At 45.5% G+C, this 16,264-nt stretch overlaps 1 protein-coding gene and 1 pseudogene across 1 annotated transcript in view; both read left to right on the forward strand.

Moving 5' to 3' along the window:
* LOC138770477 (scavenger receptor cysteine-rich type 1 protein M130-like) overlaps positions 1-16,264 on the forward strand; it is a 222,460-nt gene that overhangs the window by 18,971 nt on the left and 187,225 nt on the right. The window contains exons 4-5 of the mRNA XM_069949583.1: positions 8,165-8,479; positions 10,695-10,716. Coding sequence (XP_069805684.1) covers positions 8,165-8,479; positions 10,695-10,716 — 337 coding nt within the window. The remainder of the gene's footprint in view (positions 1-8,164; positions 8,480-10,694; positions 10,717-16,264) is intronic.
* LOC138771595 (U2 spliceosomal RNA) lies at positions 6,799-6,910 on the forward strand (annotated as a pseudogene).

Below are 16,264 nucleotides of genomic sequence, written 5' to 3' on the forward strand. Positions count from 1 at the left end.
TTGTATGGCAGTGTTATCGACAGTGTGTCCGTATTGGTCAGGTCTGGTATGGCAGTGTTATCCAGTCACAGTGTGGTGGTATTGGTCAGGTGTGGTGTGGCAGTGTTATCCAGTCACAGTGTGGTGGTATTGGTCAGGTCTGGTGTGGCGGTGTTATCCATTCACAGTAAGGCGGTTTTGGTCAGGTCTGGTGTGGCGGTGTTATCCAGTCACAGTATGGCGGTATTAGTCAGGTCTGATATAACAGTGTTATCCAGCCACAGTGTGGTGGTATTGGTCAGGTCTGGTATGGCAGTGTTATCCAGTCACAGTATGGTGGTATTGGTCAGGTGTGTTATGACAGTGTTATCAAGTCACAGTATAGCGGTATTGGTCAGGTCTGGTGTGGCCGTGTTATCCAGTCACAGTATGGCGGTATTGGTCAGGTCTGGTATGGCGGTGTTATCCAGTCACAGTATGGCGGTATTGGTCAGTTCTGGTGTGGCAGTGTTATCCAGTCACAGTATGGCGGTATTGGTCAGGTATGGTATGGCGGTGTTATCCAGTCACAGTATGGTGGTATTGGTCAGTTCTGGTGTGGCAGTGTTATCCAGTCACAGTATGGCGGTATTGGTCAGGCTTGGTGTGAAGGTGTTAAATGTGATGTCTGGGGCATCACAGGGCAGCAGCAGCTAGTAATACTGGCCTGTATACATGTACTGTATAGTAGGAGTAGGGGGTCCTGTATACCTGTAATGTCCTGTATACATGTACTGTATAGATGGAGTAGGGGGCCCTGTAAATACATGTACTGTATAGATGGAGTAGGGGGTCCTGTATACATGTACTGTATAGATGGAGTAGGGGGCCTTGTATACATGTACTGTATAGATGGAGTAGGGGGTTGTGTATACATGTTCTGTATAGAAGGAGTAGTTTGCCCTGTATACAAGTACTGTATAGAAGGATTAGGGTGTCCTGTATACATGTACTGTATAGATGGAGTAGGGGGTCCTGTATACATGTACAGTATAGATGGAGTAGGGTGTCCTGTATACATGTACAGTATAGATGGAGTAGGGGGCCCTGTATACATGTACTGTATAGATGGAGTAGGGGGTCCTGTTTTCATGTACTGTATAGATGGAGTAGGGGGTCCTGTATACATGTACTGTATAGATGGAGTAGGGGGACCTGTATACATGTATTGTATAGATGGAGCAAGGGGCCCTGTATACATGTACTGTATAGATGGAGTAGGGGCCCTGTATACATGTACTGTATAAATGGAGTAGGGGGTCCTGTATAACTGTAATGTCCTGAATACAGTACATGTACTGTATAGATGGAGTAGGGGGCCCTGTATACATGTACTGTATAGATGGAGTAGGGGGTCCTGTATAAATGTACTGTATAGATGGAGTAGGGGGTCCTGTATATACATGTACTGTATAGATGGAGTAGTTGGCCCTGTATACATGTACTGTATAGATGGAGTAGTTGGCCATGTATACATGTACTGTATAGATGGAGTAGGGGGTCCTGTATACATGTACTGTATAGATAGAGTAGGGGGACCTGTATACATGTTCTGCATAGATGGAGTAGGGGGTTCTGTATACATGTACTGTATAGATGGAGTAGGAGGTCCTGTATACATGTACTGTATAGATGGAGTAGGGGGTCCTGTATACCTGTATAGATGGAGTAGGGGGTCCTGTATACATGTACTGTATAGATGGAGTAGAGGGTCCTGTATACATGTACTGTATAGATCGAGTAGGGGATCCTGTATTCATTTACTGTATAGATGGAGTAGGGGGACCTGTATACATGTACTGTATAGATGGAATAAGGGGCCCTGTATACATGTACTGTATAGATGGAGTAGGGGGCCCTGTATACATGTACTGTATAGATGGAGTAGGGGTCCTGTATAAATGTACTGTATAGATTGAGTAGGGGTCCTGTATAAATGTACTGTATAGATGGAGTAGGGGGTCCTGTATATACATGTACTGTATAGATGGAGTAGTTGGCCCTGTATACATGTACTGTATAGATGGAGTAGGGGGTCCTGTATACATGTACTGTATAGATGGAGTAGGGGGTCCTGTATACATGTTCTGCATGGATGGAGTAGGGGGTCCTGTATACATGTACTGTATAGATGGAGTAGGAGGTCCTGTATACAAGTACTGTATAGATGGAGTAGGGGGTCCTGTATACCTGTATAGATGGAGTAGGGAGACCTGTATACATGTACTGTATAGATGAAGTAAGGGGCCCTGTATACATGTACTGTATAGATGGAGTAGGGGACCTGTATAACTGTAATATCCTGTATACATGTACTGTATAGATGGTGTAGGGGGTCCTGTATACATGTACTGTATAAATGGTGGAGGGGGTCCTGTATACATGTACTGTATAGATGGAGTAGGCGGTCCTGTATACATGTACTGTATAGATGGGAGTAGGGGGTCCTGTATACATGTACTGTATAGATGGAGTAGGGGGTCCTGTATACATGTACTGTATAGATAGAGTAGGGGGCCCTGTATACATGTACTGTATAGATGGAGTAGAGGGCCCTGTATACATGTAATGTATAGATGGAGTAGGGGGTCCTCTATACATGTACTGTATAGATGTAGTAAGGGGCCCTGTATACATGTACTGTATAGATGGAGTAGGGGGTCCTGTATACATGTACTGTATAGATGGAGTAGGGGGCCCTGTATACATGTACTGTATAGATGGAGTAGAGGTTCCTGTATACATGTACTGTATAGATGGAGTAGGGGGTCCTGTATACATGTACTGTATAGATGGAGTAGGGGGCCCTGTATACATGTACTGTATAGATGGAGTAGGGGGTCCTGTATAAATGTACTGTATAGATGGAGTAGGGGGTCCTGTATATACATGTACTGTATAGATGGAGTAGTTGGCCCTGTATACATGTACTGTATAGATGGAGTAGTTGGCCATGTATACATGTACTGTATAGATGGAGTAGGGGGTCCTGTATACATGTACTGTATAGATGGAGTAGGGGGCCCTGTATATATGTACTGTATAGATGGAGTAGGGGGCCCTGTATACATGTACTGCCCTGTATACATGTCCTGTAGAGATGGAGTAGGGGTCCTGTGTACATGTCCTGTATAGATGGAGTACGGGGTCCTGTATACATGTACTGTATAGATGGAGTAGGGGGTTATGTATACATGTACAGTATAGATGGAGTAGGGGGTCCTGTATACATGTACTGTATTGATGGAGTAAGGGGTCCTGTATACATGTACTGTATGGATGGAGTAGGGGGTCTACCACTTATTTCTGTGGATCTATTGTGAGGCAGCTTCCCTAGCAACCACAACTCCCTGTGAAAATGAAAGCAATAATCCTATTGGTTACTAAGCCTCTCAACTGCTGTTTTCTCTGGGCAGCTGCAGCTAATTAAATGTGGGCAGTGTGGAGATTTTCCAATTTATCTCTATGGGGCGCCGCTCTTCCCCCTTTCCCTTCCCTCCTGTACATCTGGTGGGGACGGGACTTTTGCTATAACCTTCCCGGGCACCCAATGTATCTGTGTGCCAATTTTGGAGTCAAATGGTTCAGGCGTTTGGAAGTCTATATGGGACAGACGGACAGACAGACAGAAGGACAGACAGACAGACAGACTTTCATTTTTATGATATAGATACTACACAAAGATACCCTTTTTTAATTTTGGTTTTTGTTTTGTGAAACATCCTTCAAGCTTTGCTATGTTTTTTTATCTGTTTTACACTAAGAATTTTAATATATATACTCCTGTGATTATCATACTATGAAGATATATACTGATATATATGCCTATAGAGCCTTATGAATCTTGATACAGGTGTGTTTTTTAATTTTGCTTGTATTCTTCACTGGTTAATTTTATTTTTGTTTCATCTTATGAATATAAAAATTATTTATCTCTATACACAATTCTGACTTATTATAATCAATCATTTATGATATAACCAGAAACGATATATATCTAAGACTATACCTATTATCTTGGATAATTTAAGGGGAGTTACGCTAGAGAGCCTACTACTTCTATCTATATCATAAAAATGAAAGTCTGTCTGTCCTTCTGTCTGTCTCTCCCATATAGACTTCCAAATGCCTGAACCGTTTGACCCCAAGTTTGGCACACAGACACATTGGGTGCCCGGGAAGGTTATTGCGAAGGTCCTGTCCCCGCCAGATATACAGGAGGGGAGGGGGAGGGGGAAGAGCGCCCCATAGAGATGAATTGGAAAATCTCCACACTGTACACAGGAGATATAATTAGCTGCAGCTGCCCAGAGAAAACAGCTGTTGGAGCCTTAGCAACCAATAGGATTACTGCTTTCATTTTCACAGGAAGTTGTGGTTGCTAGGGAAGTTGCCTCACAACATCCACAGTAATAACTGGTAGACCCCCTACTCCATCTATACAGTACTTGTATACAGGGCCCCCTACTCCATCTATACAGTACATGTTTACAAGACCCCCTACTCCATCTATACAGTGCATGTATACAGGACCCCCTACTTCATCTTTACAGTACATGTATACAGGACCCCCTACTCCATCTATACAGTACATGTATACAGAACCCCCTACTTCATCTATACAGTACAAACAGTACATGTATACAGAACCCCCTACTCCATCTATACAGTACATGTATACAGAACCCCCTACTCCATCTATACAGTACATGTATACAGTACCCCCTACTCCATCTATACAGTACAAGTATACAGGACCCCCTACTCCATCTATACAATACATGTATACAGGACCCCCTACTCCATCTATACTGTACATGTATACAGGTCCCCCTACTCCATCTATACAGTACATGTATACAGGACCACCTACTCCATCTATACAGGTATACAGGGCAGTATTACCAGCTGCTGCTGCCCTAAGTGCTAAACCTGAAGGTGCCCCATCCTCACTCACCAATTAGCATCAGGACTGGTAGGTAATAGCTCCATCACATTTAACACGGCCACACCAGACCTGACCAAAACCACCACACCAGACCTGACCAATACATCCATACTGTAACTGGATAACACCACCACACCAGACCTGACCAATACATCCATACTGTAACTGGATAATACCACCACACCAGACCTGACCAATACATCCATACTGTAACTGGATAACACCACCACACCAGACCTGACCAATACCGCCATACTGTGACTGGATAACACTGCCACACCAGACCTGACCAACACCGTCACACTGTGATCGGATAATACCGCCATACCAGACCTGACCAATACCGCCATACTGTGACTGGATAACACCTCCATACCAGACCTGACCAATACCGCCATACTGTGACTGGATAACAACAACTCCATACCAAACCTGACCAATACCGCCACGCTGTGACTGGATAACAACTCCATACCAGACCTGACCAATACTGCCATACTGTGACTGGATAACACTGCCATACCAGACCTGACCAATACCGCCATACTGTGACTGGAAAACAATGCCAAACCAGACCTGACCAATACCGCCATACTGTGACTGGATAACAACTCCATACCAGACCTGACCAATACCGCCATACTGTGACTGGATAACACTGCCACACCACACCTGACCAATACCGCCATACTGTGACTGGATAACACTGTCATATCAGACCTGACCAATACCGCCATACTGTGACTGGATAACACCCCCATACCAGACCTGACCAATACCACCATACTGTGACTGGATAACACTGCCATACAAAACCTGACCAATACCGCCATACTGTGACTGGATGACACTGTCATACCATACCAAATAAGACCGCCACACCAGACCTGACCAATACCGCCATACTGTGAATGGATAACACCGCCACACCAGACCTGACCAATACCGCCATACTGTGATTGGATAACACTGCAATACAAGACCTGACCAATACCACCAAACTGTGACTGAATAACTCTGTCATACCAGACCTGACCAATACGGCCACACTGTGACTAGATAACACTGCCACAGCACCTCCACCAACTCTATACTACAGGTATACAGAACCCCAAACTATACACTACAGGTATACAGGACCCCCGAGCTATATACTTCAGGTATACAAGACCTCCACCAACTCTATACTACAGGTATACAGCACCTCCACCAACTCTATACTACAGGTATACAGGACCCTCTATACACACTGACACTTTATACCTGGGCAGCGCCGGGTACATTTTCTAGTTACTCATATTTGCTGGTTCTTGGTGCCAACCAAGTAGTGCACTCGCTGTACACCCCTCTTCCTAACAGTACTGTTAGGTTGAGTTTTTACACTAGAATTTTTCACACACACACACACACATATATATATATATATAGCACTTTTTTTAAAGATACAATGCTATACACCTGAACCTGAACCAGGTATTATAAGACAGACGTGATAGGACTTGTATATCTGTACTGCACGTTTTGGTTCCGTGCACCCTTTTCTTTCGCCCTCTCTATATTTCTCTCTCAATCACTCGATGTTTCTCGTCTCCGCTTTCCTAATCTTTCCTTTCCCACAATATCTTCTCAGTAGTCTGTAGTACACCACAACAACAGCAGCTTGCTTCCTCTCTCTCTCTGTCCCTCTACACACTGCGTGGTATGGGATCCAAACCAGCTCCCATCCCATCTCTAGTCATGTTGTTTTCGGACAGTGTTTCTCAACCTTTCAAGTTAATTACCCCCATTTGATGAGTTTTCCCAAGGATGCGATTGATTAGAAACGTTGCTTTATTGCTTCTCGGCCTTTTGGCTAAGATCAGGTGTAGTATCTGTTCTTAACAGTTTTAGATCTGATATGTTCCCAATCTGGGGACCATATTTTAGGGTGCCTTCACACCTACCGGATCCGCAGCGGGTCTCACTTCTGCAGATTCGTAGCGAGAACCGATGCGGATATGGTACCATTCACCCCTATGATAGCACATACTCGCAGCGGGATTGACATCCCGCTGTGAATATGTGCTTTAACCCCCCGCTGTCCGCAGCCCCGCTGTCGCATCCCCCATCCCCGGCCGCATCAGCCCATCCTGCAGCTCGCCGCCGCCCACACCCCCGATCCCCGGCCGCATCCTGCAGCCCGCCGCCGAGAGCATACATTACCTGCTCGGCGGCGCGGCTGCAGTGAGGCTCCCGGCTCCGGTCCCGCTCAGCTGATCTGCCTTAATTGTATTTTTAGAACATGGAGAGAAAGGAAGGAAGCCTGAAACACACTGCCACCATAGGCTCTGCCAGCAATTGATTCCCAGATCAGATTCTCCCCATAACAATGTGACTGACCAGGGGACTACATTGTGGTCATGCAGTTGGGTCAGGGGCTCTTTTCACGCTGTTTTTTCAGTGTCTACCAAGGGAATACAATACATTAGAGACTTCCCAACATACAGTATACCACAGCTATATGACAGATTCTACCTAGAGACGTTAGTCATACTTTTACTCCAATGTTAAAAAATAACATACCATGCAGTATGTATTTTTTTTTTCTTCACTTGACCCTGTTCTATGGAATAGCACAGATCCAAGAATTACAGTACATAGAAACGCTGAAGCAGAAACCAAAATGACAATCTTTTGACTTTTATTGTGATATATTCGTTGTGTGCTTTGGAAGATTCCCTGATGCATTTGGCAACGAAAAAAGGTGTGAAAACTGTCTCAGTTATTTTTAAAGCACCAGCAACTATCAATGGTCAGATGTATCTGAAAGGGTATTGTCAGAGGAATGAGACCCGACCGACATGTTGTTCTGTAAGGCAGTCTTCACATTCAGCCAGTGGTCTATCTCAGTTTCCCTCAAGCACAGTAAAAAAGTGTTGGATGGAAACTGTCATTTGAACTAATCCTATTTATTTGAGTGGGACCGTTAAAACTATCCAGCACTTGAATTTGGATGCCAGATCATCAGCCATGAAGGATGGAAGAACACATCTTGTAGGGTTTTTTCCTTTGTTGTCTTCAACAACTGATGGTCAATGAAAAAATAAATAAATAGGAGGCCTGATGACAACTGATGCATTTTTGTGCACCCCCCCCTGATACATGTGAACCTTGCCTAGAGATTTATTTCTATTGAATTTTTTTTATTTTTTATTGCAGAAACCAATGAGCTGAGACTTGTGAATGCTGCCAGTCGATGTGCTGGAAGAGTGGAGATTTATCATGCAGGAAGATGGGGGACTATCTGTGGTGACTCCTGGGATATAGAAGATGCAGATGTGGTCTGTAAGCAGCTGGGTTGTGGTCCTGCTGTCACAGCTACAACACAAGTCTATTATGGGAGAGGAACTGGGGACATCTGGCTGGATGGGGTACGATGTAGAGGAAATGAAGCAAATATAAAGAGCTGTGCAGCAAACAAGATTGGTGACCATAACTGTGATCATTATGAGGATGCAGGTGTAATATGTTCAGGTGACAATTTTACTCAGTCTTGCTTAGTTCAAATTATATGAAGCCCTTTCTAATGGAGCAATTTTTTTATTTTCTCATTTTTTCTTGTTTTCTTCAAGTTGGGATCTACTGCAGTTTTTAAAGATACACTTTATGTTACCTTATATATTACGGAAAAAAAAAAAAAGTATTGTTTGAAATTGAAGAATTGATGTGTCTTTAAGACTAAGGCTGGGTTCACACTGCGTTTTTGTAGTCTGTTTAATGTATCTATTTCTAAATAGTTACTTTTAGGCTATGTTCACACAACGTAAAGAGACCGGCCGGAACGGCCGGTCTCTGCCCAGATCATCCCGGCGGGTACTTAAGTACCGGCCGGAAAGATCATCCGGCCGGTACTTAAGTACCCGCCGGGATGATCTGGGCAGAGACCGGCCGTTCCGGCCGGTCTCTTTACGTTGTGTGAACATAGCCTAAAAGTAACTATTTAGAAATAGATACATTAAACAGACTACAAAAACGTGTTCTGATGTGGACGCATAGCGCGCGCCCGCATCAGAACTTCACATAGCATACAATGTGAAGCCGTTGTGGCCGATGGCAACAACGGCCGTACTTATACGTAGTGTTAACATAGCCTAAATGTACACACACAAAAAAGCAGTCAATTAAAAAAAAAAAAGAAAAAGAAACAACATATCCAGCTAAAGTTTACATATTTCTACACTGCAACATACATTCATAACATGAGCAAGTAGGTAGCAGTCCCTGGTCAGTGCCTTTAAACATCACACTGGAGATTACATGGACCAAGGAGATCTGCCGGCTATAGATGAGCACAACTTGAGCATGCTTGAATTCAGTTATTTGGCATTTGAATACTGATTGCTAAAGAAGTTACATGCATCCCTAGGGAAAGTCTGGGAAAACATGGATGCAGCCATAATTCTGCAACCGGAGTCATTGAATTCAAAAGTGTAAATTAGGCACTTTATCCAGGAATAGAGATGGGTGATTATATTTGTTTGAGTATACTATTCCCTTAAGTATTGGGGGGCTCGAAAGTACGAGTACTGTGTGGTACTCCTACAAAACAGCAAGTCTCCTCCCCACGTTAAATAAACATGTGACAAAAGGGCATATCCTGTTCTACCACCGCAGTGTTGGCTGCTGGTCTAGAGAAGATTGGCCGGCAACATCAGGTGACCTGGATGTATATAGACACAAGTCACCTAATGCTTGATTCACTTGTATTTCATTAGTGTGACGGCAAAAAAAAAATTACATACAATATACTATTATAAGGCTATGTTCACACACAGTAAGAGACCAGCTGTTCCGTAACCCAGCAGGGTCACGGAAAGGCCGGTCTCTGAAAAGATCATACCGGGCGGTACTGCAGTATCGGCTGGGTGATCTTTTGCAGACGCAGAGTTCAGAAGCGGGTGCATCCGTGCACGCCCGCATCAGAACTCCCCACAGCACACTATGGAGCCAGCGGCTGGAGACGCTCGCTCCATAGTGTGCCCTGACAGGGTTTTCTGCGGCCGGTATTCACTGAATAGCAGCCGCAGAAAACTGACATGTCAGTTTTCTACGGCGCCGGAAGAGATCCCGGTCGGAATGTATAAGCTCCGTCTGGGATTCCATAGAAGGCAAGGCAATGTATATTTTCGTAAAAATACTTTTACAAAAATATACGTTGGGTGAACATAGCCTTATACAGTATACTGATTCCAACAGTGGTACAGTATACTAGTACTGTTGTATAGCTAGTAAATACAATTGTAAACTGTGCTACAGTTTGTGTTTTTGAAGTATGCGGTAGCAGTATCCCTGAGTGACACATAAAAAAAGCAACTGACATACAGTATTGTATACCAGTATTAGATGGTGTACTCAGTCTGATAGTGGTGCAGTATACAGTAAGTACAGTTAATATACTATATTTAATTTTTGTGACGTTTCCATCACATTCTGAGGTTTTCAGATGGAACAGACACTTTCCCCTCTGTTGAGCAGGGACTTCTAAAAATTGCTCCAATCTCTAATTGACTTTAATAGGGTTCGTTACTTGATCGGCCAACTCAAGTATTAAAAAATACTTGGCACAAATAATAAGCATTCAAGTATTTTAGTGCTCACTTATCTCTATCCAGGAAACCAAACTATACGACAAAATTTTAAAAATTTCAGAAACATATCGCATGTGCATCTTATTGACTCATTCTTTCAGGGTCAAAGAGTCAAGAGTCAAAGTAATGGATAAGGGTAAAGACATCCGGGTCCGGGTCTGAGTGTTCAGACCTGTACTGATCAGGAGAACAAGCCAGAGATGACCGCAGCCGGTCCCGGTCTGAGTGTTCAGACCTGTACTGATCAGGAGAACAAGCCAAGAGATGACCGCAGCAGCGCAATCCACTTCCGCTCTGTGTTAGCTCTGTGTTAAAAAAAAAAAAAAAGAAACTTAGAAGTCTATGGAGCGGGTCTCTTTTTTTTCTCTAACACAAAGTGGGGAGAGGATGCACTGCAGCGTGATCCTCTCCCCACTAGTTCTCGGACTGATCAAAACTTGTCTCTATGACATTGAAAAAAAAAAAATAGCAACAGCAAAGTGCTTTCCGTACATACTACCGTACATGCAGTGTGTACCATGTCACCACATTGAGGTGTCCTTAGAGACATGGTCTTACTCTGCTAGAATAGGACCATGTCTTTGAGGACAACTTAACGTGGTTACATGGTATACTCTGTTTGCTAATGATTTGCTAAGATCCTCATTTTTTAAGTTTATATTGTACGTATGCCAGAAGGAGTATGTACCGTAAACACTTGCACCTGTAGGTTGCTGTTGCACTTCTTTTTTTTTTTGTCTGTACTTCAGCCAGATGCAGTGTGCAACCTACAGTGTGAACAGAGGCATTGGAGTGCTGCCAACTGCTGTATGTGGGTGTTTTGGCTACCTACTGTTGGCTTGCACTCCACCTATGTCTTGTGGGTGCTATAAATAGACATTAGGAGTAGGGATGAGCGAACCGAACCGTTACGAACCAGATTCGTTACGAACTTTGCAAAAAGTTTGGTTCGGTACCGAACCGAACTTTCAAAAAGTTTGTGACGAAGTTCGTTAAAATCGCAACGGCGTAGCAAAACTGTACTTTAATCAGAGAATAGAATAGGCTACAAGGGATTATTACTCCTATAATCCTTTGTATCCTGTTATTATGTGAATATCAAGGTGTGTGACGTCACTCCAGGAACAGGAAGTGCCTGAGCGTCCATGCTCTTTCTTATTGTGTGTCTAGACTGCAGAGAGAGAAGAGGTGTACGTTAGGCAGAGAGGGAAAACACATAGATTACATATCAAAACAACTGAATAAGTACAGGGAGAGATAGAGAAGGAGTATATATTGTTTGTGAGAGAAGCCGGAGAGAGGAAGATTAAAAAAAAAAAAAAAACGCAAGATACAGGGAAAGCTTGATAAGCTCATACATAGTGAAAGAGGCTGAGAAATCAAGAGTTAGGTAGAGAGAGGGAGAGATAGGCATCTAACTCAAAAATCGTGATATCTAGGGAGAGATAGGGAGAGAAAAAAAAGAAATAGGGAGATAAAAGTGAGAAGAGTCACTCAGGAGTCAGGACACGTAGCATTGAACCAGCTACTGTTCCGTGACAGAGAGGAGACGCTAGACGTTTGTGATCAGCTGTTCTAGGTGACGCTAAGTCAGCGCCTCACAAAAGCTGTCCGTTTGTGCTCTGCTGGTTGCCGTTAACCCCGGCTAGCTGCCCGCAACCAAAAAAGTAAAAAAAAAACCTTAAAAACAAAACAAAAAAAAAATTGGTTTGTTTGTGATCAGCTGTTCTATTTGAGGCGAAGTCAGCGCCACACAAAAGCTGTCCGTTTGTGCTCTGCTGGTTGCCGTCAAACCCCTCTAGCCACCCGCAACCAAAAAAGTAAAAAAAAACCTTTAAAAAAAAATAAAAAAAGTTTGTTTGTTTGTTTGTTTGTGATCAGCTGTTCTATTTGAGGCGGAGTTAGCGCCCCACAAAAGCTGTCTGTTTGCTCTCTGCTGGTTGCCGTCAAACCCCTCTAGCCACCCGCAACCAAAAAAGTTAAAAAAAAAAAACCTTCAAAAAAATTAAAGAAAGTTGGTTTGTTTGTTTGTTTGTTTGTTTGTGATCAGCTGTTCTATTTGAGGCGAAGTCAGCGCCCCACAAAAACTGTCCGCTTGTGCTCTGCTGGTTGCCGTCAAACCCCTCTAGCCACCCGCAACCAAAAAAGTTAAAAAAAAAAAAATAGTTTTTTTGGGATAACCTGTAAATTTCTGCTTTGCTGGGTGCCTCCAACCCACAAAGCAATAGTCACTGAAAATTTGTGACTTCTGCCCAATAGATTAATTCTTTTTCAAAATTTACACCAACCAAAGAACTATGTCCAAGCGTCCTACTTCCAGCACTTCCCAGGCAAGGACTGCAACGGCACGCGGTGAGGGTAGGAGAAGTGGCAGCACCAGGCCCGGCGGCAATGGTTCTGTAAGAACCACACAGCCAGCGGTTCTAGATTGGCTTACCCAATCCTCTACTTCCACCGCCCAAAGCTCCCAAACGAGGTCGGCTGGATCATCCGACACCACCCTTACATGGGAGGGTCAGCGACAGTCCTCTGCCCCGTCCCCTGTTATTACTATGCCACCCACCTCTGGGGCACCTTCTGCCAGGGAACTGTTGGCAAATCTTGATCTGCCTTTGGATTTTCTACCACTTTTTAGTGATGATGAGGAGGAGGATGAGGTAGTCCACCAAAGGCAGCAGGTGGAACGTGCAGAGACTTCAGAGGAGGTGGTGGCTGTAAGCCAGGGAAGGGCATCCAGTGCCACACCTGAGATCCTGTCCCAGCCACTGGAGGACAGTAGCAGTGGTGGTGATGATTTCGTCGATTGGACGTGGCGCCCCCATGCATTATTATCCTCAGTGTCATCAGGGGAGGAAAGTGAGGTGCTACCGAAGCAACAAGATCCCACTGCTGCAAGGATGCGAAGCACAAGAGGGAGGGGTAGAAGACAACCTACCAGGCAGAGTCACTTACCTCCAAGCCTTGGTCCTGAGAGGGGACCCTCAGGCAGCAGTGGCAGTGAACAGCCAGCAAGACCCCCCCCCGTGGCTGGCAGCAAACCACGGTCCTCTGTCGTCTGGCAGTTCTTTCGGCTGGGGACAGATAAGCACATCACTGGCAGGGGTGATAATCCTGGGACAACATCCATGAGGAAGCACATGGGAAGGAAACACCAACAGGCCTGGAAAAACCGTGACCCCAATACCACCTCCTGTCAGGATGCACCATACACTGCAGTTCCCATCATGCAGCATCCTGTCACTGCAACTCAGGCCTTGTCAGCCTCAGTTGCCAGCAGCAGCAGCACAGTCTCACTGCCATGTAAACCCCTAATGAGGCAGCAATCCCTGACCGAGTCCATGGGCAAACGTCAGGTGTACTCCAGCAGCCATCCCATGGCACAGAAACTGGCCGGACACCTGGTTAAGCTGCTGGTGCTTCAGTTAATCTTGTGGACTCCCAGCCTTTCAGGGATTTTGTGGCGTGTGCGCACTCCAGATGGCGAGTCCCCAGCCGGCCACTACTTCTCGAGCAAAGCTGTCCCATCACTGCACAGTTATGTGAAGAGAAAGGTTGGCGACTCATTGGGACTCTCGGTGTCCAAGACCGTGCACCTGAGTGCTGATGTCTGGTCCTCTAATTATGGGCAAGGGCAGTACATGGCAGTTACTGCCCATTGGGTCAACATCCTCCCAGGAGACCATCAGGAAGTTGGCCCATTCTTGCCACTGTCACCTCCACGGTGCTTTAGGGGGCCAGCAGCGGGTAGCACAAGTTCTGCCTCCACCACCACTGCAGTCCAAGCTGACCCAGTGTCTTACCACCGATGTCAGGCCCGCCGCTCTCAGGCTGTCCTCCATTTGGTGAGCCTGGGTCAAAGAAGCCATAGTGGGCATGAGCTCCTTCGGACCATCAGGGAGGAGATAGCTGAATGGCTGACCCCACGTCGACTAACGGTGGGAAGTGTCGTAGCGGACAACAGGAGGAACATTGTCTCTGCAGTTCAGCGGGGAGGGCTGACTCATCATTTCATGCACTACATGACCTTCTGAGGATGTCACGTAGAGTGTGCAAACATTTCAGCCACTCCTACGCTGCAAGGAACACCCTGCTCAGAATACAGAGACATGTCCCAACATCGGCTAATCTGCGACGTGCAAACCCGCTTGAATTCTGCCCTCCATATGCTCGACCACTTGTACGATCAAAATTTAGCTGTAACAGACTACCTCATGGGGCAATCAGGCAGCTTCACGCCACACTGCGACTTCCAAGTAACACACTGGCAGTTAATGCGGGAAGTCTGTCAATTGTTGATCCCTTTTGAGGACGCGACTCTCTTTGTGAGCAGGCAGGACTATGGGATCAACGACATCATCCCACTCCTCCATGTTCTGGAAAGTGCGCTGACCAACATCATCAGCGAGGATTCCCAGGCCACAACTCCAAGGCTGATCATCGCCTTGAGCCCAGAGCTGGATGAAGTGCAGATGGAGGTTGAGGAGGAGGAAGATGTCTACGCCAAGCCATTCCGCACACCGCCACCTGGCTTCTCTGCCTCTCCATCAAAAAAGGAGAAGATGGAGGATGAGGTGGTAGAGGAAGAGGAGGAAGACCCGAGCAGACCCTGGAACTACACTGAGGACAGTAGAGAGGAGAGGCGGTCATTGTCCTTGGTGCAGATGGCAAGGTGTCTGCGGGAGTGTCTGCGGAATGATAGCTGGATTGTGGACATCCGCCAGAGGGACCAATACTGGCTGGCCACCCTGATGGACCCTCGCTTCCGCCGCAAAATGGCAGAATTCTTCCTGCCATCACAGAGGGAGGCTAAACTGGTGTACTACAGGGACATGCTCACCAGTCAGTTGGTCTCAACTTACCTGCGAGACCAGCCAGGTTCCCAGACAACATCCTCTGGGGGGGGAACCAGCGCGCTCCACTCCTACCACCACTAGTGGAGGCATCAGAAGTCGCTACAGCCTGCAAACCCTCATAAGCGATTTCATGCAGCCAGCTGGTGAAGAAAGGACACAGCACCAGACTCATGGCGTGGACCAGCATTAGCTCAGCCACCAGGTCACTGTCTACCTTGATTCTACCCTGCCCCAAAGTATCACCGACCCCTGCAGTACTGGGCAGAAAAACTCGAGATTTGGCCTCAACTGGCAGAGTTTGCCTTGGCTCTGCTGTCCTGCCTAGCCAATAGTGTGGCGTCAGAGAGGGTATTTAGTGCGCAGGGTAACATCATAACACCGCAAAGAACGAGGCTTTCTTGCCACAGTGTGGAGATGCTCACTTTTGTTAAGATAAATTGTGCCTGCATTACATCGGATTATACCACCCCCTGCCTGATGTGAATGACTAAGTCATCAGTCACCCGTCTTGCATGGCAATCTGTGTGTCCAAGAAATTGACCTTGATATCCTAAATATGTGCTCAACGTAAAAATCTGTAATTTAACTTATTAAGTAATGTTCCCACCTTAGACCCCAATTTTTTAAAAAAAATCACCTTAAAAATTCCCAACTTAATTCGGATGCATTTGAAATAACAGATCCCCATTTCCAAATTTGATGCCCATGGTGTGTTGGCCATTTAACATCTCCACACCAGATTTATGCCTCACACCAGTGCACCGTCCAACCCATACCCCAAGAACAGTAGCAACCATAAAATAATCCCCACGACTATG

This window comes from Dendropsophus ebraccatus, chromosome 13 (genome assembly GCF_027789765.1).
Source record: "Dendropsophus ebraccatus isolate aDenEbr1 chromosome 13, aDenEbr1.pat, whole genome shotgun sequence".
NCBI lineage: Eukaryota > Metazoa > Chordata > Amphibia > Anura > Hylidae > Dendropsophus > Dendropsophus ebraccatus.